A 23,502-nucleotide genomic window follows, 5' to 3' on the forward strand; every position below is an offset into this window, starting at 1 on the left:
GGGGTTGGGGTTCATCCTCAAGGTGGCATGAATGTGCTCAGCAAGTTGCATGACAATCCGCCCATTACACCTTGAGATATGAGTGTACCATTAGACCATAAAACATATTTTTGCCCTTGTATGAGGTCCGCCATCACTGTTTTAATGGTACCCAAGGAATCCTATTGGCTGCCAACGGTCACTTGCAACCGCAGGGATACTTGGGTAAATGTGTTGAGCCTGCCGAAAATAAAGCACACGAAGAAGAATCATCACAAGCCTATGATCACAAGCCCCCGTACAGCATACCCTGCTTTAACATCAATACATACATAAATGGGACCATATTTTCACAAAACGCATATCATGGTGATTGAAATGAGGCTTTAAACTAGCGACAGGAACCATACAGTATTTATGACTTGTAAGACACCTCAGGGCAACAAGCGCGCCACAGTGATGTGGACATCAGGGATGTGGACATCAGGGATCTCCATACATGGGCATAAAAGGGATTTGTTCCCCTGGCATCACAGGGATCTCCATATCTCCATATATGGTATAAAAGGGATTTGTTTCCCCTGACATCACAGGGATCTCTCTTACAGGGCATCATTAATATTGATGACATCAGGGAACTCCATATATGGGCATAAAAAGGATTCTGTTAGTGTGACATCACAGTGAAGCCAGAGCATGATGTCAGAGCGGCAAACCCATTCTGGTAGAGTTGTTCCCCTGACATCACAGTGACATCAAAGCATGATGTCAGAACGGCAAACCCATAGACTGTAAAAATGTGTACACATCTACACGGGCGGACGGACGGACGCCGACAAGATTTGACGTTTCTCATAGTAAACTGTGACCTTTGGTCGCAACAATTTTTATTAAGGTGAGAAAATCAAATGTAAAAGTTCGGGGGAAATGAATGGAATCCTATGGAGAACATATTGCTTTTGGTACCAGAACAGCGCAACTAGCGGCCAAACAGTAACTTTTAGTTCTGTGTTTGCTTCATGTTAAATCCTGACAACTGGCCCCCTGGAGTGTACACAAATTTGCCCTTTGGGTGGTGCTAAAGAGAAGACCATATGGTCACAAAAGTTGGACTGTCTTCAACAGTGGCATGATTTGTGGGGGATAAGACAGGTGGCAATTATATGTTATATTGGTGAAGCAGGTGTCCCTGCTTCACCATTCTTTCAGCTGGGGTCCTTGGCCTTCTTGTTCCTCTTGTAGATGCCATGGCCAGCTCAACGTTGTATATAATATACGGTACCCTCGTCTCTGGTCCTACGTTGAAGAGGCTGGCTTCTGAAGGTGGTCTGTAGGGGATACGTCAGGTGGCAATTATATGTTATATTGCTATGGCGCTGTCCGCCAAACCCCAGTTCTTTGATGATTTCACATGATTTTTTAAAGATGGGGTGGCATGATTTGTTTCCCCCCTAAAACATGATGATCAGGTATTATGATTATATTAGGAGGAAGATTTTTTCCAAAAAAGTGTACAGAAAGAGTATACATGCTTAAAGGCCTGAAATGAGGGAATGGGGCTAAAAGGCAGTTTGTTTGTCTTAGAGTAAATATTTTCTTAGTTTTATAAATATTTCCAAAATCCATCTCTAGCAGTATATTTAATTGGTCTACAAGGCCAAAAACAACATTAAGCATAACACCAACAAACTCTAACTCTATTGGGTTGGTGCTCTCACTGATATCTCCAACAGGGGCCTTGGAAGGAAGTGAAAATAGTAAAGGTTCTGTAGTTTGTTTGAATAAATTAATACATTAATACATTTATATAAATTAATAATAACAATCCCACAGTGCCACTTGGTCACCAGCGGTATTGCAGCTTAGTGTGAGTGTGAGTGTGTGATGCAACAAGCGCCACTTGGTCACCAGCGAGCGGTATTGCTCATGATACAGACATTAGATGCATAGTAACAGATAGACGGGAACTGCAAAGTCACTCTTATGGAGCGGTTGACCACCGCTCACAAAAACAACAACAAACAAACAAACAAAAAGCAAGAAAGACAAAAAAGAATATTTGCAATAGGGAAAAAACACTTGTACAGAATACTGAGGGGGATTTAATATACAAGCAGAACCCTTCATCTGATAGAGGGAGTATGTAGCTCTCTCAAAAGATTATGATTAATTGATTTTTCTGTTATGCTTCCAACAAGGAAGCCCAGCCCATATGAACTTACATGATACTTTTCCGAAGTGTCCGACAGCTAAATATAGCCTATACTCTTGCAGCAAAGTGAGAGTTTTAGCTGCAGTGAAGGAAATCTGCAATCCAAAACTAAATGCAGTGGCCTTTTATGTCCAGATATGATGTGAATTGGGTCAGTCTAACACCAATCTGGCTAGCCATCGTCAACTGGAGCTCAGTTGTAACTCGAGCTCAGTTAGTCTGTTCTCGAGAGACTAGTCTAACACTAACCCACCCAGAATATATACAAGTATGTACATACACACAGTATATAGTGATAGCCTATTATACATATTTAAGAAGACACACTTTTCTAAATAGATGGTTTACAGTCCTTCACAGGACGCACAACAGTCAATGACAAAAAGTTCAAATAAGTGTCATACTTTTCCACTTTTGTGTGTTAAATATGGTTTTCCATATTTCAGGAAGAAACATTTGATTTGTGTTTTCTTGGTAAGAATTTGTTCTTGAAATCTAAACTCTATCTTCATACCAAGATTTTCTGCAAGAGAGCGAGCGAACAGCAACTTGTAAACTAACAAATGGAACTAAAGAAGGGAAAGTAAAATGTTTGTATAAAGCTACACTGCATATTGGAGGTCCCTTGGTGAATTACTTTTCCTCAGTTCATCATACACAGTAAAATCCTGTTAATTCATCCATAGTGTACCTTGGGTCCATTTGGTTACATTTGTACATTTTCAGAGTTATGTTAACACTGGGGATTTTTAATTACTGTGTATCTGGCTACTGTCTGTATTCCTTTAATCAGCTGGATGCCCTGGTGAGGCCTATGCTGTGGTGTACTTTGTCTGTGTTTAGTGCACGTGCTCTCTCTCTCTCTCACGACTCTCACGAACGCACGTACACACACTCACGTGAAAGGGAGGCGTGGCATCAGACCCATATCGATTCAAGCACGTCTGCAATGTCCCACTGCAGTGCTGCTGTGTGAATGAAGCCCTCCACAGCAGGAGCTACACACAGCAGTGTCCATTAATCTCAAACATATTCATGTATTTGCATTATGACAAGGACACCCATCTGAAAAGATTTTGTGACCGGGACGACCTGTGGGTCCCTGGATCCTGCTTTGGGAACCACTGCTTTTCAACACATTGACCCTAGCTTCCCTATTCTGGGTATGTCATTACTATGTCACCTGACCTACAAGCTCACAACGCATTGCTTTGCGATTCATTGTGAGCTTGTAGATCAGCTACCGTATCTTCGCCAAAGGTGTAGGGGGAGCAGGCCAAATATGGGTCCCAGACAGACCCTGGTCAACAATGTATGACGTACAGTATAAAGATTTAAGTGGTTAACTGTTGAGTGTAAACAGTGACCAGTAGGTCAATTTATTTACTGTCAGAGTTAGTAGAAAAGGTCCTTTTGCACACCTACTGAAATGGACAGGTGCGTAGGAGTAATGAACTAGAGAAGAGCAAAAAAGGGAATAATAACATAACTGCCTACTAAAATGTCAATGAAGAGGATTTCATTTCCATCACAAATGGCTTTATTAACATTGTTTTCATAAAATGTAGGCTACGCTACATTACAAACTCAACATAAAACTTGGGAGTGTATCCAGCAGTGCATGCATACAGAAAAAACACAGTGTATAATATCAAGTGCAAAAAGAACAGGTCAGACTCCAATAAACGCTAACAAAAAAGACAGGTGGCCACAGGTATGGTATCATAACATAAAAGGTTTGCATAGGTTTTCAAAGAAAAGAAAAAGTATACCAAGTAGTCATTATTCCTTGACATACAATGGCTAAAAATGTGTTAAACAGTGAGAGAAGATAAGAGCCGTAAGAAATGAAACATGTGGCAAGAAAAGAGAACATCAAAGTTAGTAGCTATTCACAGTCAAGAGAAGGTATCATCACATCAACATCACAATCGTGGGACTTTCTTTGTCTTCACTGTTCACTCAAAGTGCATTGGAGAGAAAAGTTCATCTTACCACTCACCTCCAACTACAATCATTAAGTCACTTGTCATTTATTTATTATTTTCATTTTTAGAGGAATGCCCCTTTCTTGATATGTTTGTGCATCTCCATCTCCATCCATCCACCAAGTTTTTCCCCCTTTGCAAAGACTTGCTATAAGTGTCTATTAGCACATGTTTTTCAATGTTTGGTCCGTGTATTAGTAGTGCACATGGGGTTTCCCAGATGCATTTCATTCACATGTTGGTATTAGTATGGCCTCATTGTCAAATTATTTACAATGTTTCACAATAGTTTATAGATAATAATATATTTTTCAAAGAAGTGACAAATATAGCCATTTCTATGGTCATTTTAAAGTGACTGAAGTTCAAAAGATTAGTGATAATATAATATCAATTAAGTGTGCTTTAAGATTCAATTGTAACAAGATTAATATTTTGGGCACATCTGCACATGATCTTCCAACAGCAAACGGAACGCCTTCCTTAACACTTAAGATTCTGCAATCCTGCTTCCAAAATGCTTCAAAATGTACAGAGCATTGCACTGTACTGGAAAGACATTCAATATGAAATGGTATCGCATTTACACACATCATCAGTGAGTATGTTAATACAGTAAATTAGTGAGTTCTGGGGTGGAATAAAAAGTGTATATTGTGGTAAGAAGATTCTGTATAAGTAGAGTAGAAGCCCTTCATCTTCTCTGTTATAACTTAGGAACGCACCATTACCACACTAGCATCACATATTGGCCACATACCGACCAGATACTGGTATGGAGGAATTCTCGCTTCCAGATCTCAAAATAAAGAGCCACTTGTTACATTGAAGAAATCACAGTATGATTTAAATGTGCTTCTATGGTATGTTGAACAATTGCACTTTTGTATATCAATCGAATGATCTACATCACTATTGTTAAAAGGAATTAATGACAGTGCTCTGTCAATTGATACAATTTCGAACTCTCACTTCTTAGTATCAGAAGTGAGAATAAATAAAAGGGTATTGGATCTTCAATGCAGACACAAAAAATACCCACTTGTTCATTCACATAATTGTAATTGGGACACGGACCGGGGGTGCATGTTTGAAATAACTGGACTCCTCTAAGCAAAGCAGTGGCAAACTTCAATTCCATGTGGAGCTCTCACCTCTCAGAGAGCTTTTAATATCAGGATGGAAATAATAACTACATTGGCAACAGTACCACAGAGACCATATCTCTAATGGACTGACTTTATATGGAACTATCTCCATAACTTTAGGGCCTTTCCCAAAAACCTTAAGTGGTTACAGGAACAATCCAGGTTTTTCCATAACAAGTCTTAATGACTTTAAGTGGCCGGTCCCACTGAGACCACAGTGATGTAAACAGAGGCTTGAGCACAGAAGTGAACTCTGCTTCACCCAGCTGACCTCTGTCTGTTTTTAAGTAAAGAAATAGATTTGTAACAGATTGTTGTATTACTATGAAGGCACAGCCCTGATTAAAAACAAAACAAAATAACCAATTAAAACTGTATGGTTGGTCAGTAGATGGTTACACAATATTCCACAGAATGCTTGCTTTATCTCTATCTCACCAATATTCCATTGAGTCAAGGGATTTATTATATAGGTCTGTATCGTTTTGTTTTGTAGCATCCGAAACCAAAGTTATTATGACTATGACACTTACCACCGGCAGTCACCAGCATTATCACTACCAGATAGACATGCCTTTCTCTTAAAACATACCGTATATTTACAAAGACAGTAAAATAAGGAACGTTTAAATGGATGTGTTGAGTTTTGAAAATGACCAAATTTTTACAGTTGGATTAATAGAAAATGATCTTTCAGTAAATAATGTCTGTTTCAACCTGAAGGTGAGGGGCGGAAAAAAGAATAAAACCTGCATTTGGAATATTGTGGGGTCCACAAGTGGTCTGAGGTATAAATGCACCCTTGCAAACAACAGACTGCCATGTCCATAGTGTCACAACAATCATTTTCAAGGTGTCTGTCCATTCAGAACAAAATGTTCTGTATAGCCATACTATTTACAGTAGAGAATGAGAATGGTGGCAAGTGTAGCAATAGTGCATCATTTGCAATGGTAGCCTTCAGGATTGGGTGAAAACGGTAATGTGATGTTATAGAAAATTGTTCTGCAGAGAAAACACTTTACAACTTAGGACTGAACATCCTGTACCCTTTTCTTTGTGCAAGCCAGGAGGAAGGAATACACCTGCCACTGGTTGGTCCAGCCACTTGCTTCTCAATTTCCAGTGCTCAAATCAAACATACTGATACTGTATAATTATAGATGATCTGATAATAAAGGTGATACTTAAGAAGCTTTTGATGGAAGGAAGGCATTGTAAGATATTCGATGCACTGCGACTCCCCATGGCTTGTATAAGGCATTTGGAATGAAACGACAGTATAGGGCACAATATATTAATTATCTTTAACAAAATGAATTGCCACTTATCATTAAGACAATGGCAAGGTTCCTGCCACCAAACCCGTTATTTTGGATAATATGCAACAGAAAGTCGGTCTGGTTCATTCATAGACTGGGTTCATTTTGGGAGCGACGTGCGTCAAAGCTGCTTTTAGAATGTATTTTTTTTTTACTGTTTGTTTGAGCCAGTCTTAAAAAAATAGCGATCAATATAATAAAACCTCATTGAGTAAAACCTGCCGATTTGGTCTTGAGCCCAAATGTCCTGCGACTGTGAACAGAACAGTGATCTGATGCGTAAAGTGGGCATGTCATGATGCCGGGCACGTTTTCGGTGGCACGTGTTTCATCGTTACATAACGTGGACGTGCCCTTAGCAGGGGGTGCTGAACTGGACAGCACCCTGATAACACAATGATCAAACAGCGTCGCAGGCCTAAACCGGGCACCTAATCAGGGCTTATCTTTCAACCTGTCAAATGTGTCAAGCATATATGACCAGGCCTATATATGCCAAGGGAGGAAAATTAATTTCAAACAATGTCACAAAATGACAGCTGAGAGACAACGGCAGTAAACTCATTAACAACTGGCTATGCTCTTCATTGAGGTGCCCGATAACCGCGTCTAAGCGGCAATTACGCACAACACCAGAGGCCAAGAGACACCTCAGATCGGCTAGATGAAGTGGATCCAGCCGTTCTCCCATTCACGCGGCGGGGACATCTTCAACCTGTGACGCCGCACTTTGTAGTTGTCTCCATTGTTATTGTCCCAGTATTCCAACCCTCCCACACAGTACCTGATAGCGAACTGCAGCGTGCCTCCGTTCTCCAGGAACGCCGGCGTCACGATCTTGAAACAGAACTTGTCCGTGGCGCCGTCGCTCGAGTCGGCCACGTAGGACGCCAGGCTGTCCATGAACGTGATCCAGTTGTTGATGGAGTACCTCAGATGCACGCTCTTCTCGAACGCGAGGTTCAGCACGCGCACGATGCCGGAGAGGCTGGACTCGTCCGCCTCCACCGTCTCCAGCACCACCTTCACCTCCCTCACCCTGTGCTCGAAGCCGGGCAGCGTGCCCGGGTTGGTGAACTGCAGCTCCATGAACACGGTCTTGTCCGGAGCCCGGGGGAACTTGGTGTCGTTGCGGCCGAGGTGGAGCGGCGGCGGCGTTTTGGGCACCTTGGCCCATATGCGCTCCGGCACCTCCATGTCCATGTCCGTGTCGTCGAAGTGCTTCACCGAGATGAGCTCCAGGCCCAGGGAGTCGGCGAAGCGGACCTTCTTCTGGCTCGAGGGGCTCCTGCTGCGGGAGATCTGCAGGCTCTGCCTCGCTATGGGCGTCGGGAGAGACTTGCACCGCCGCCGCAGGTTGGGGCTCTGCGGAGGCTTGAGGAAGATCTCCCTGCCTCGCGGCCTCTCGTCCACCACGGGGCACTCCACGGGCTCGCACGTGCCGTTCATCAGGTCGAAGTCGTCCCCGTCCTCGAGTCGCGTGTTCGCGGCCGCCAGGCTCCCGAAGAGTCCGGCGATGCAGCTGTAGTTCCTGGGGAGGCAGTTCTTTGGAGGCAGCATGGTTACACGGTGCACGGACTCCGTTTCCATAAAGCAGCCGCAGGGACAGTCTGTTCTCCGCAGAACAGAAAGTGATGCTGCTGAGGAGGGAAAGGACCGCGGAGGAAGATGATCAGATGAAGCCCGTCAGCTAGGTGTCTGCGTCCGACGCGCGGATAGGCGCCCTGGCCGCGTCAGAGCCTGACACCGTGCAGCCCTGAACCAATAAGCCAAGCTGTTGCAGAATGCACGTACAGAATTTTCAAATTCCCCCCATGCGACGACAGCGGCTATAAATCCTACGCACTGAAGCTATTCAATTTAATTATTTAAGTTGCAACACCGAGGTTTCCTTCCACGCGCTCTGCTCGTTTCCAGCAACGTGCCGTTTCGCAGTGTCCTTTCACTGTGAATCTGCGGAGTCGCCGGAGTGGGCAGAGCTTGATATGATGCTGATGTGTGTGTCTGTGTGCACTGTGTCTGTGTGCACTGTGTGCTGTGTCTTCAGTGGGATGCTTGCTGCTGGGAACACGACGTACCAAGCGAGCTTCATAGCTGGCCACTAAACAAACAAACATACACTTTCCTCTTTGACAAGCGATAGGAATGTGGACTTCCCTTGGCCTTTTAGGTCAATTATTATGCACATTGTTTTGTTACACAAATACAATTTGACAATTAGTATGTGATACAAATGGTCATACATACCATAGGGCTATAAATGCCTAATAGCATAGGATATGAGTGTCAATTGGATAAAACAAGAAGCAAACACCTAACACCTACAGTACACTACAGTATTTAAGTTTCTATGTTTTTCTATTTGCAATATTTTAACCACTAAACCCAATACTAAACTGGACCTGAGTTGATTCTGTAGGCTACTTGGACCACTTTCTCCCCATCTACAGCCTAAACCAAAAAAGCCGACCTGGCTATATAACATGCATTATTATTGTGAACTCGCAGATCTGCTATTTTTGACTGATGTTCCTCCAGAATATGGATGCTGGGGTTCAAGTGGTTATATAGGCCTAATGCTACTGTATATATCGACGGTCGACCATTGGATTACATCACTGGAACACCGGCCGGTAAAAAAAGCTGTTAGATAATATTAAAGGTATAGCTGGAAGTGGGGTGCACCAGTGCATCTCACCCGAGCTCACACCTCCCACTTTCCACTACGTCACACATCTAGTGCTGCCTCTAGGAGTTGCCATGGTGACGGCGTTCCAGAGCACTACTCCTTCAAAATGCATTTCCGTGTCTCTCTCTCTTCTTGTTTAGGTTTGCGCCTGATGACGAGCACCAAACATTGTGGAGTGGATAATCCTGAACACAATTTATTAATAATTTAATGCCGTTATCTCTTTTAGAACGGATGCAATATTTTATTTATTGGAGGAGTGCACCATCTCCACCACCAGACACGCATCAATGCCTGTGCGAATACACTTCGAACTCAAACAGCGTTTTGGTGAGTTGACTTAAAAGTAGACGAACTGGATCTTATTTAGGCCTACGTTCTACAATATAGGGGTCTAAGGGGTAAAACAAAGCCCAAATACCTCCCCCTTTCTACTCTAAATACATTTATCTTTATTTATTTTTTTGTATCTTTTGTTTTTCCTATTGATGATATCCTATGCATAGTAGGCTGTGTTCTATCTGTCTGTCATTCAATGTTATGAGTTATAAAAAAAAAGTTTCCTATTTTGTACCAGTGAACTGTACCGTCATGAAACTGTACCTTCTAATACAGTCTTCAATCAATCAATCAAACAATCAATCAATCAATCAATCAATCAATCAGAACCATAGATGCACAGTAGGCCTAGTCTACATGATATGGCCTACATATGTATTTTAGCCTACAATAGTCCAAAGGAGGGAAAAAAACAACAACAATTGAACTGAAACTAGCCTATATATATATATTAGAATCAGTATTATTGGTGATCTGTGCAGATATTTTTCTTCTTTTGATTTCTTTGTATAGATTTCACCCAGGATTAAGCCATATTCTCACATGATGGCAAACATAGAAGAATGTGACCATATGACTGTGGAAGACTCAGATGAGCCAGGATACTGGGAACAGCCAGGCATGGATGCAGACAGGGACCACATTGATGGACTTATAGATATCAGCGAGGAGAACTTCTGGAAAGATCAGGAGCGTAGTGCGTATCACTGTCCCTCTGGCTGGGAAGAGGCTGTAAGTAGGGCTGTCACAATTATTACATTAAATCGTCTAATCGTGATTATTTGACATTATCGCAATTATTTTGTCATAATCGTCATAATCGTGAATGGTGAAAAATGTCAGAAATAGTGGAAATAGCAGATCTACAAGCTCACAACGCGTCGCATCGCGACGCGTTGTGAGCTTGTAGATCGGCTATTTCCACTATCAATGTAATTTTTTAAGTAGTAAGTTGTCAAATATGTCAGTAGTTTCTTTGTGTATTTAGGTTTTGTGTCATATTTGCCATGTGCAACTTCAAAGCCTAAAAGCCAAACAGAAATGTAATTGTCAATGACAAAAACACAATTAAATCGTTAATCGCCAATTATTTGAGTGACAATTAATCGTCATGTAAAATGTCATATCGTGACAGCCCTAGGCAATTCATACTCACCCACACGACAGTGTTGTTTGCAGAAAAAACACGTTTGTGTTTCGTACAGGGGCGTCATTTGGGGTCTCAAGGGACGGAAATTGCCCCCCCCCCCTTTGCATTTAACCTAAACATTCCGGGTCTTTTATTTACTCCACCACTGAAGATTAATCTGATTTTGATCAATACTTATAGACACTCACTTCCCCCCCTGCAACCATACAGTGCGTTCATTAATCATTAATTTGGCCATGGGTTACATTACTTTATTTTCTCTTTTTACCCTAAAAAATAAAACAAAGCTCTCTGATTAGATACCAGATTATAGTATTAATTGCAGAATGCAGATAGTTGATGCCCTCTTTTATTTCCTCCATGTTTCATGTGTCAGCTTTTAGTATTAGGTAAATTCTTAGATGGCAGTACTTTATTTACCCAAATCACTTTATCACTAACTTCAAGCTTTGATGTGCTGCGTAGTTGAAGCTGCAACGTATTATAGCCAATTGAAGAAACAAGACATTTACTAATCGTAATCATGTCAAGCAATTAACATTTTTGAAATATCAATTCTCTTGAGTTCATATAAATATTGTATCTGGTTTGGAAACAGGTCCAGGGCTGGGCCAGCGTTGTTCCGGCAGCCTGTACGCTTCAGCCTCAGAGGAAAGGGAAGAAGCCCAGGAATGGCGAGCCAGGCCCCCACTGCCTCTTGTGTGTTGACATGAGACTCCCTGACTTGGATACCTCGGCCGTCGCCGCGGAGTCCCACTGTGAGCCACATACTCAACCACATGACACCCGCCTCCACAACAACACCCAACCAAAGCTCCTGAGCACCTCCTACAGTCACACCACTGAATCAGCCCTGGCCAAGCAGGCCCCAGAGTGCCTTGTCCTCAATGACCTGCAGAAAGGAATGGCAGCGGAAAGGAAGCCCAGGGAATCTCTGCAGCCACACCAACTTACTTCAAAATACCGTCTTCTGAGGAACAGTCCGAGTAACATATTGCTTTCCATAAACAGCTTTACTGTCTTACCTCCAGTCCATCCACCCCAGCTCAGACCCCAGAATATCGCCAGTCAGATCTGTTACGGTGAGCCTGGATCGGAACATGGCGGGACCAGCGGAGAGACTTTAGTATCAAATGCAGACAACATCCTCACTTCCAGGGAGGCAACAGGTGACGAGAGAGGGGAGGTAACGAGAGTAGACGACACCTACAGCGCAGCCCTCAACTCAAAGTACTGCCCATGTCAGCAGAATCACCACCTGCTATCCACTTTCAGTGTCTGTGTCCCTGAGAGGTATGAGGTATCCCTCACCTCCATAGCGGACACGGCCCCCCGCACCACTTATTCTACAGGCAGGCATCTCAAGCAGGCCCCACGGAGCAACAGCAGGCGAGCCAAACAAATAGCAGCCACACCACAGCTGCCTATACTGTTAGGGACCAAGGTGCCTATGAGAGCGTCTGCTCACAGACTGTTGTGAACAGATTAGTTGTGAATCCTCTTGTGAGTGAATAATTAAAAATATATATATATTTTTGTAAGAGTAATAATAATATTTATAAATATATAAGAAATAAAGCTCAGGTCAAGGCTCAGACAATAAAAGGAAAGAATAAATAGAAACTTGTTACGGTTATACCAATTGTGAAATTAAATTTTCCTTTGTTTGTGGTTATAAGATTTATTCTATTTATTTTTTAATTTAGCAAAACTCTGCATTCAACTCCTATTGTACATTTTAAAAAGGTTGTTCTACAGGTGACTATTATTGTAGATGGCATGAGAAATTAAATGCGAAAAGGACAATGGTGGACAGGAATGAAAAGACATTATTTTGTTTAGTGTGTGTAAAACAACAATATATTATACACAGTAAACTCCTGTTAATTTATTCATTTGTAACTCAAGCGCACATGTGTCAGTGGTAGAAAGTAAAAGCACATTACTTTACTGGAGAATCAGTATTTCCGTACTTTTAATGAAGAGGGGTCCCATCGAGGCAAGGATTTTAGTTAAAAAGCCTTGAATAGGTAGGCAGGGCTATTACACATTTAAAACGGTACTTTTACTTCTACTCCTCCACTACATCTCAGAGGCAAATATTATACTTTAACTCCACTAGAATTACTTAGGCTACATTGTGGATTTTGATTATTACAAAACACAAGTTAACCACTTCAGCCCTATATACATTTTGTCCATTTGAAATTCAAAAGATATCCACAAGTTTCCGCGGGAGTTTACTGGAGACTATCGTGACCAAACTTCCAGGTTTAACAGCAGACATACAAGCTCACGTCGCGTCGCAGACGCAACCCGTTGTGAGCTTGTAAATCGGCGCCGGAAGCTCGGTGCAGACGTCTGCGCAATGCACTATGGGGCGTAGGAAACTCGTGGATACATTTGAAAACTTGTGAAATGGAACATTCTGCATAATGAGTTCTTTCTACTTATTACTGTAGGCTACTTTAGTACATTTTGATACCAATACCTTTGTACTTTTACTTGTACAGTATTTCTACATCACTGTATTACTTTACTTAATCTAAGTAAATAATGTGAGTACTTTCCCCACCACTGTCATGTGTACACACAGAGTTCAATTAACACTTAGATGTTACTGTGTACATGCAGCACTTGTGCCGACAGTTTCCCACAAATGTTTCTCTAGCTCTTCTCGTTACCCAGCAACAACAACTGCCATCCAACGAAAAGCAGAGCTATGTGGCCTGCACTTTAAACACTCAGCACAAACTACAATATGGTTCTCCTCTCCTCCTGTCACGATCCCTGTGCTGTGGACTGGAACCTAAACTACTGCCAAAGCATCTGTTGGTAAAAAAAGAAAAAGTAAAAACTGCAAATCTAGTGAACTAGTCACATGTAACAGTGTAACTGTTTATCTGGCAGGATAAGCAGAGTATGCGGTTCTCAATTTGGCAGCTTTCTTGAGGCAAGGACAATTGGATTATTCCTGCTGATTGCCATCAAGACCCTGGTTGCTGTAAAATACCTGTGCAGTAGACAGGATATTGACAAATGTACTGTATGCAAACACTTTGATCTTTCAAACATGGAATGTCATGTTTTACTCAGGGTCAGTCCATTACTGCAGTGTTTGTATGGATCAGTAGGATTAATGTCAACCACTATTCTACCTCTGGGATGCTTTCCTTAAGTATTATCACCATATCACCGCTTTGTAGCATTGCATTTCTAACTGCAGCCACTATATCAACATGAATGTTGAATTTACCTCAAAGTGTATGCTTTTGTGTGCAATCATCCGCAATGACATGCAGAATGAAATTATTAAACGTGAAGTAAGGCTGGGCAATATATATCAATATCGAGGTATCAACATGCAAGGTATACATATCGACGAAGACGACTTGAAATTAGGTATTGGTGTATGTGTCAAATTAATTAACAGACACACTATTCATGCACGTAGCACATGTAAAAAAGCAGTCAATCTTTAACCAGGTGTGGTTATTTCAATAAAGCCTACCGAACCCTTCTATGTGTTCTGTGCAGTGTGCATGCATGGATATTCATTATCTGGGTTAGGCAGGCAGTGGACCTAATTCAATTGTTTTTACTAATATTGTGAGTAATATCGATATCGAGGTATTCAACAACGTTATCGAATATATTGAAGGTTTTCCTAATATCGCCCAGCCTTAACGTGAAGTCACTTTGTATAGCGTTACTATATCTGGACACTTTCATACAACCCGGAGTTCAGCGTTCTGTACTGAGTAAATTGATTAACTAACACATACTGTACTAGCTTCAATATTTTGTGACAAAGACAATTATTTCTTTAGCACTTTATTAAGAGCATGTGTTGTATAGCTTCGGCAACTAAAACAAGGCAACCTTTTAACTACACATTTAGGCAACAGAAACATACTTAAACAAAGGCTGCTCAGAGACAAAACGACAATTATGTTCTGTATCTGCATGCAAATTAAAGCACTTTACTGACACTTAAGCTATGTAAATATTTTACATTGTTTTGTGTGTATGTGTGTGTGTCCCAGCAAGCCCAGCAATTCCAAGTTATGAACAATAATTTAGAAGTTGTATGAGAGTTTAAAATACTATGTAACAGTGTAGAATGATTTGGATGCAGTGCAAAAACATGGACCATGTAATATCTGGGCACAGTAGTTTGTACATTCATCAAGTTTCAAGGGAACATCTAGAAAGAAACAGAAATCGGGTGAAACCACCCTCCTAAAATAGAGATTGATAGTATCAAACAAATGCTGCCTAGAACACAATATTGCATACAGCCTTCACATATTCTTGACATGACTGAACATAGAGGAATGCTTTTCAAACACAAATTACTGAAGGCATTCTAACATTCATGCAACAAAAATGCCACATACACAACTGATTAAACATGCAAATCATATAGAAATATCACAAAATATTCGGAATATTATCTGATAACCATCTAACAGCAGCAAATTGTTTACAACAAAACACATTAAACAAAAAGTATAATACTTGGTTTAAGGCACCAACATAAAAATGAAGAAATACTCAAGGCCTACATGGTCCCTAGAAAACAGTGTGACTGGGGTGCCGGTGCAAATGAGGTAACTCTGTAACATGGTGTAAAGCCTAGTTCAGACAAAAGATTTGCAACTAGACCGGTTTAAGCTAAATTATACTTTGTTGTATGACAGTGTTGCATGACGACATGACAACAGCTAAAATCTATAAAAGCTTGTTGATCTTCTGTTTTTGGCATGCAATGGTGTCATACGACAGAGCACAAATGTATCAGAGAAAAATTGCATTGGTCTGTACGAAAACCAAATACATGATCAAAGCAATAGGTTACTTGTCAGTAGCTTGTACAAGAGACGGAGGGAAACAACACGCGTCCTACTGGTAAAAGCTCAAATCCAGGCAATTACAATAGAGGAACTTCAACTACTGTAGGTTATAATATGCTAGGTGGTTAATTAGGTGGTGAACATACACATTTCACTCATAGGCAGAAGAGAGGCGGATGCTCTTGGTTTCTGTACAGCATTGTTATTGTATCACTTGAACACAGAGCGCTGATACTGTATACACTTGCAGCCAGCTAATAAATAAGTCAGACGGCGGCAGTCTAGTCTACTAAACCGTCTCATAGTCGTTGCTTAACTAGAGGCCAGACAGGAAGGTGATTACACAAGACCACAGTTCAAAAGCACAATAACTGGTGTGACCACGGAGATAATTGAGCTTAGCCATTTACTTACTTACCTGTGTAAGTAAGTATAGGATTAGTGATAAGATACATTGTATGACCCAAAACACACCATCAACAATATTAGTGTTTCTAGTTGCTCCAGTGAATGGAAACCATAACAGCCACAATGACTTTCTAGAGACATTTTGCGTCCTTCCGTCTCAATCCCTGTCCCCCATACAGAAAAGGTTTCTTAACATCAGTGAGAAAGAACCCTTCTGGTGAATTGGAACGCCAATGCGAGCCAGGCCTAATCGCCCAACATCAGTGTCTGACCTCATTAAATGGTCTTGTGGTTAAATGGAAGCCAAGCACAGACACAGATATGGTGTTGTCCCGTTTGCCACCATAACACTGTCCACTATTCTGGGATGGCTTTTCACTAGTTGGAAGAATTGGAACATTGCTGTTGCAAATTGCTTCCATTCAGCGACCATTCAGAAGACAATAGAGAGTCGCATTTGACATTCCAAGTCATCCCAAAGGTGTTTGATAGGGGACACTTGTGATGCTGATGAAAACAGAGAGATAGAGCCTATAGCCAGCACCTCAACTGAATACATCAAAAGACAAGTTGATGCAGAGCATCACAACCAACTAAGTCCAGGTCCTCTCTGCACACTGTTCAGAATCGGACAACGAAGATAGTGCTCAGTCACACTAAAATCACACAAGGCACAAAATGTTAAAAGAACAAACCAAACTTTGAGAAACAAGCGTTCCATTAGGGGTCACACTGGAAAGACAAAACCATTTTGTTTTATACAGTAGTTTGTGGAACATGTTTTAGTCAGAAGTAAACAATTACGTTATTTTGATAGTGACAAAGGATATCATCGAATGGTAAAATACATTCACCACTTATCCTGGTGGAAGAGAGTGTCTGCTAAACACATTAAGTGTAATTTTCATTCTGAAACAGGGAAACAGCCATTCGCAAACTGTTACCAACAAACTGGAGGCATACCATTTTCAAGAATGTCAGTGTAGCTGTAGCATTAAGATATCCATTCACTGGAACAAAGTACACAGAAACACTAATTAGACAGCCCACTGAGTTTTGGTCATATACTGTAGTGTAGGCTACATCTGAAGCATAACAGGTTTAATCAATGCTTTGAACATTATTTGCAGGGTGCATAAAAAGGTTTTGCTTTGTGATTATCTAATTTAAGTAGTCCTTAGTCCTACAACAGCGTGCTAAAATGAGAGGAAGGTACTCTTCATGAGGAAGTTGACAATCTTGCCAATGACATTAAAAACAGCAGGGGCAGGCATCAGAGATACAAGCAGAGAACTGCTATAACTGTAAATGCATGCTTCAACGCTGGCCCTTCAGTTGAAGACTTCATGACTATTTCCAAACTGCAGTAGTAGTGATTGGTTAGAATAGCTAAAATGCAAAAAAATAAAAAATAAAGTTTCTATCGAGTAGCAGACAAGCTTTACATTGATTCCATGAGGTGAATGAAAATTGTCTTGGAAAAGATCACAATTCAACAGCTTTTTAAAAAACACAACTGTTGGAGGAGATATTCTCCAATATCATCCTCTAAGTGGAATCTTGACAGTAACGAGGTGCCAATACAATTTTCCGACTGCTAGTATGAACAAGACCAAACAATGACAAGTATACTAGTGTTCACACACTGAGATGTAGGAGTAAACTGGCGTTTCAGTCACATAAGACACATACAATATTCATGTGCAAATAAATATGTAAACTGGCAGAGGATTCAATAAGTCATGCCCAATGAACTAATAAAGTGCAGCTGAGCGATCGGCGTACATGTCTAAAAAATGTTTCTGGACACGATGCCCCCCAATGGAATGTTCAGAAACTTGGCCGAATCCTTCCTGCTATGATTGACTTAAACTGTAGTCCCACAGTCGGGCGACAGTGTAGGTCTCCTAGAGTGAGAGGCAGACACCAGAAACATGTGCTGCAGGGGGTGAAGCAGCTCCACGCCTTCAGCTGTTGGGTTTCTCTTGTTGCTGAAACAGAGCAGCACACAGCTCCTCACACGTCTGCGTCTCCACAGAGCTGAAGTGGGACTCCATATTCCAGGCCATGTCTGCCGAAAGGAAGTCGTCCATGACCGTCTGGGTTTCGTTGCTGGTGAGGAAGAGGTGTCCGAGGCCCTCCACATGGCTGCTCACAGTCTGGGTCTCAGTACTGCTAAGCAGTCTCGTGTGCTCACTCTGGGGGATGGCGGGCTGTGCGGAGAGACTCTGGGGCAGAGAAGGGATATCAGTCTGTGTTTCTGTGTCTGAAGACTCTGTGCTCATAGAAAAGCTAGACTGGTGCAAAATGCTGCCCAGCGGCATGTGGCTTCCGGCACTCAGCAAGAAATTGAGGTCAGTCTGAGTTTGAGTATCAAACATGGCCAGTTCCAGGTCACTGGCCTGGGTCCGACTCTGGCCATCGCTCCGGTCCAGCTGGTCCAGCAGGAGGCAATCTGTCTGGGTCTGGATGTCCAGAGACTCTAGTGGCGTGTCACCGCCAAGTGCTCGCAGCTCACTCTCCTCTGTCTGTGTCTGGATGTGTACAGCATTAAGGAACTCCTCAAAGTCAAAGTCAATGCCGGTAGGCTGCTCCTGAACAGAGCCCAGGCTCGGCCCACAGCCTGCGGTGGCATCAGTGAGTACCTGGTGACCTGACAGAATGTTTTCCAGGTCAGTTAGAAAGGTCATGGTTTGGGTCTGGTTGTCTGCGACGCTGTTGGGGTTAAGCTCGTCTGTCTGCACCCCGAAGCACATGCCCCCCGCTGACTTCTCATCCTCATAGAGAGTGTTGCCTGCTGCTGTGAGGGAGACATCCATGGCCAGAGCCGTCTGGGTGGAAACGTTGAGCGAGCTGCTGTCAAACAGGTCAGAGCACATGATGGCCTGGTCGGATTCTGAGCCAGTCATGGGCCTGATGGTCTGGGTTTGCCTGGTCATGTAGGGGGTTGACGTGGAGGAGGTGCAGGGTATCTGGCTAAGGCAGGGGATGTCCGTTTGAGCTCCGATAGTGGAGGTGGCTTTGGCTCTGGGGGAGAACGTCTGGGTCTCCACGCTGACTGGCAGCAGGACTTGAGCACTCACACTGATGTCTGTCTGGGCGCAGGAGGACACAGAGGATTCGGCTGCGTCGCACACACCCAACCCTACCCCTCCATGCATGCGAGACAGGCAAGATATGTCAGTCTGAATGTTTGTGGAAGTGCTCCTCCCCCGCTGGTCTCCCAGGCTGCTGGCTGCGTCTTGGGCATCCGCGCACTCCAGACTCACCTGCACTCCCGTGCTGGTGGGGCCCAGGCTGGAGCGAGAGGAGGCCGGTAGACAGTTCTTGAAGCCCAGGGTCTTAGCGTCCATTTGGGCTACCACAGCACTCATGGCCTGCGGTAAGAGGTGGAGGGCGCTGAGGGAGCCGTGGCTGTCCACAGCCAGCACCACCGACCGCAAAGCACCGCTCTCCGTGGACGGGAGGAGGACAGGCAGGTGGGCCAACTGCATCAACGGTACATTGACCAGGGCCATCCTGGGCTTGGGGAGCAGCAGCTTCTGGAGGCTTTTCGGGGGCCGGGGGGCCTGACCGCTTGATTCAGAGGCATTGCTTGTCGGGTCATAATGAGGACAGGCCTCTGACCACTCTCTGTCCTCTTTGGGCTTTACCTTCATAGAGACACTCATGAGCTTCTCCATCTTGCGCTTTTTAACTGGGGGGATTCTGCAACGCACACACAAATGAAGATAAGACAGACAGTGGTGTGACGTAACTAAGTACATTTACTTAATTATTCATTAAGAACAATTTTGAGGTACTTGTACTTTACTTGAGTATTTCCAATGTCCAATACTTTTACTTCTACTCCACTACATCTCAGATCCAAATATTGTACATTTACTCCACTATTTATTTGAAAACTTTAGTTACTACTAGTTACGTTGCAGATTTCAATTATAATATTGTAAAACATACATTAACCACTTACAACTTTACACCTAGAATATTTGAAAATAGCCAATCTACAAGCTCACAATGTGTCACGATAAGCATATTTTGAATACTTTTGTACTTTTACTCAAGTACATTTTGAATTCAGAGCTTTTACTTGTAATTTTGCTTGAGTAAAACATTTTAGTACTTTTTCCACCACTGAAGACAAAGTCAAATTGTAAAGTTCAGTGTTACAACTCAAGTCAAGCCTACAGTATATGGGCTTTGCATTCACCGGTGTTCTGTAGGGACCTCGTGGCCAGTTCTGTAGACATGTGACAGTAAAGCTGCCCTGCTGGCATAAGGGCAGCCACACGAGCAGCAATAGGTCTTCCCACAATCCTCTGTATGGCGTCGCAGGTCCCACTCTGTACTGTAGCCGTTGTTGCACTTGGAGCACTTGTGTTTCTTCTCAGCATGCATCTTCATGAAGTGCTACAATACAGCAGATAGAAGAACAACAAGATATGGTCTGTACTTGAATACAAACCTACTACAGCTTTGGTATTTGTCTTGATGATCACTGGGGATGATGGACACTTACATTAATAAGAAAATGTATGCAAATGATGCTGTAAAATGATCAATTTCTATTCCTCAGGTCCTGAGAAGTTTGCCTATTATGTTGTCAGGCTTACTTGTTTGACCAGAGAGAACTGGGAGAAGGGTCGGTTTGGACCTCTTGGACAGCCTTCGATTGGACAACAGTATAGTTTCTTTGAGTCCTTCATTTCCTTCCTGATGGTGGGATTGACAAGACCATCCTGACAGTGAGAGAGAATGAGAGAAAGATGAGGGAAAGGTAATAAAGAATGTGGCGCTGCCAACAATACTAAGAAAAGAAAATGTACGTTCTGGTTAGTGTGCAGTTTTCATTCTCTATTGCTTTCCCAAACAGAATCTTTATGGGTTTTGAATAAGTAGAAGTAGTGAAAATAGCAGATGTACAGTTGTGAGCTTGTAGATCTGCTATTTTCACTAGTTTGGGTCCCGGGCAAATGTCTAATTTCTCTATTGGGTCTTGAGCTAAAAGGGATAATTGGAAACCACTGCTCTGTAGGATCCAAACCTAAAATGCAACCAATACTGTATGTTTAAAATTGTCCAAATAAAACAAGAAAATTGTCCAAATAAAACAAGAAAATCAGACACTAGAAACAATATTGTTTTTCAGTTAAAGAGACCGACATTTATAGTATGTTTATAGTAGCTTGACCTCTGCCTATATTGGAAAACATGAATAATAACAACAATATGACAAGATCCAATTAAGATCTTGTCACATTATCCTATATCCAGGAAAAACAATGAGAAACTTAGCCTGAAGACAAAGATGTAATGTGGTCAACATAAATATAAAAGTATAGATGACTTATAACAAGTGTCTTGCTTCTGTGTTCACAGCCACCTAGTCTGAATCTGTTCAATTCCTAAATTGATGTTTATTGTATTGGATACAATAAAATGCACATTTTAAATCAAACAAATAAGTTGTGTTTGATAATGTTTGTTGTGTTTGATAAGGAAGCAAAGCGTTGCTATGAGAAATACCTATTATATATTTTTTTTATCAATGGTCCTGAGAACATTTATTATATACATTATGAATGACAACGGCAATGACGATGGCTAATGTTCAGCCACAAACAACCGATCGCGTCTCACTCACAAAAAACGCATCTTCTATTTCCAAGATGTTTCATGCGAGATCTATGCTATTTTAATGCATCTAGTTTAAATAAACGTTAACTGGCTCAACACTATTGAATTTTCCAATGTGTCTTGTCCCAGCTCTCCAAGCAATCATTGGATGCACTGCTGAAGAAGCTGTCTGCAGTCTGCACAGAATTGAATCAATGACCAGCCTGATACTTGTTATGTAAGAAATGGTACATGCAGACCATGTATTGAGCTACAGTACATGACAGTCATTATTAGCATCATTGTGGTCAAGGTCACCTCCATCTGCTGTACCACTGGAGAGAGCAGTGGGCAGCTTTGCATTCGCCCGCTGCATGATGCCATGGAAACTGACATGGTTCTTTATTCTTCTTATGTTGCACTGGCTGTTAGCACAGTAGTGGCAGACCTTATCACACGTGTATTTCGCTATTTGCATCTGTATGAGTAGTGACATTTAAACCTTCTTGATTCAGCTGACAAAACAGCAGACTATTCTAAAGCCTGTGTTCTATCAAAGAGAAACCATGTCACGTTACCACAAACTATAATCAATAATGCCTACTATGAGAGCTTATCAAGCTTAATTGTCATTCCTTATAGTATAATAATGGTACCATAGTCTTTCTGAGCTGTTGTTGCGACTGTATGTCGCATTTACTATGAAAACCTCCAGATCCTGTGCGCGCGGCACGCTCCATAGCCATATATGGAGCTGGCCACTACATCTACATCTGACCTCACAGACTCCAGATATGGATATAGCTGACCTGGTCTGACATCACAATGATGACGCAACCAGCTCATCACCTAAATCTCCGTATATGGAGCTGGCCAATGACATCTAAATCTGACCTCACAGACTCCAGATATGGATATAGCTGACCTGTTCCGATATCACAATGATGACTCAACCAGCTCAGCAGAAGGATATAAAAAGAGACACATTCTCTGGATATTTCATATTCAACCAACGCTCTTGAGAATCTCCAACTCTAAGTTCAAGAACTCTTCACAGCACAGGACTTCGGACAGCAGGACGCATACCTCTTCAGGATTCTCAGTCTCATGATAACCAGTGTGGTTGTTTGCGACGCGAGTCACACTCGCAAATTAATTCCGTCCTTGTTCCTTTTATACCCATTTATGGAGATACCTGGCTCATATCTGGGAATGCCCAAATATGGACATATTGTGTCAGTCTCTATTGTTTCAGCGCAACCTTACTGGTGGTAGTACATAACTTACCAATTTTAGAAGATTGTAAATCCGATTCATAGTGACAAAGTAATGATCTACAGCTACAGTGTGAATTGGGCAGGAATGGAGACCAGCACTGGCTTGTAACATAAACATTAACAAGGAAATGTGGGGTGGCACAGTACCTCTATGAGGGACAACAATATATTGTCCAGTCAAACATGAAAACATAGTTGTTGAGCACAGCAAATTGAAAAGTGGTGTGTAATGATACACAGATAACACAGAGGGCCTCATGTAAAGCCATATGAGCCTTAATAATACATCATTCTATCAATCTCAGGTGCTATGGATAGTAATATTAGAGAAATGACAGTGAGTTGTGGTTTCAAGGCTGTGGTTTCCTTTTATACTGATGACGGCATCATTGTCGCTGCTGTCGGATGCTTCATGCAGCCATGGAGAAAAAAGAAACACCTTTGCTTTTATCATTGTCCTGCCTTAAAGCACTGCAGCTTTATACCATATTTCTCCCTGTCCTATGTGAGCTTGT

The 23,502-nt window shown here is 42.2% G+C and overlaps 2 protein-coding genes across 2 annotated transcripts; both read right to left on the reverse strand.

Moving 5' to 3' along the window:
- Positions 1-7,309: 7,309 nt before the first annotated feature.
- On the reverse strand, positions 7,310-8,239 carry LOC308288478 (protein phosphatase 1 regulatory subunit 3E; the record flags this gene model as incomplete). The annotated part of the gene is made up of 1 exon (XM_080729927.1): positions 7,310-8,239. One exon carries the CDS (start codon positions 8,237-8,239, stop codon positions 7,310-7,312), a length of 930 nt encoding a protein of 309 aa, XP_080586053.1.
- Positions 8,240-18,058: 9,819 nt separating this feature from the next.
- atmin (ATM interactor) lies at positions 18,059-20,504 on the reverse strand (the record flags this gene model as incomplete). Its single annotated transcript, XM_080730000.1, has 2 exons — positions 20,305-20,504; positions 18,059-19,799 (listed from the first exon to the last, which is right to left on the reverse strand). Exons 1-2 carry the CDS (start codon positions 20,496-20,498, stop codon positions 18,059-18,061), a joined length of 1,935 nt encoding a protein of 644 aa, XP_080586126.1. The 5' UTR covers positions 20,499-20,504.
- Between the last annotated feature and the right edge of the window lie 2,998 nt (positions 20,505-23,502).

Source organism: Nannobrachium achirus (assembly GCF_963921795.1).
Source record: "Nannobrachium achirus genome assembly, chromosome: 7".
NCBI classification, from domain to species: domain Eukaryota; kingdom Metazoa; phylum Chordata; class Actinopteri; order Myctophiformes; family Myctophidae; genus Nannobrachium; species Nannobrachium achirus.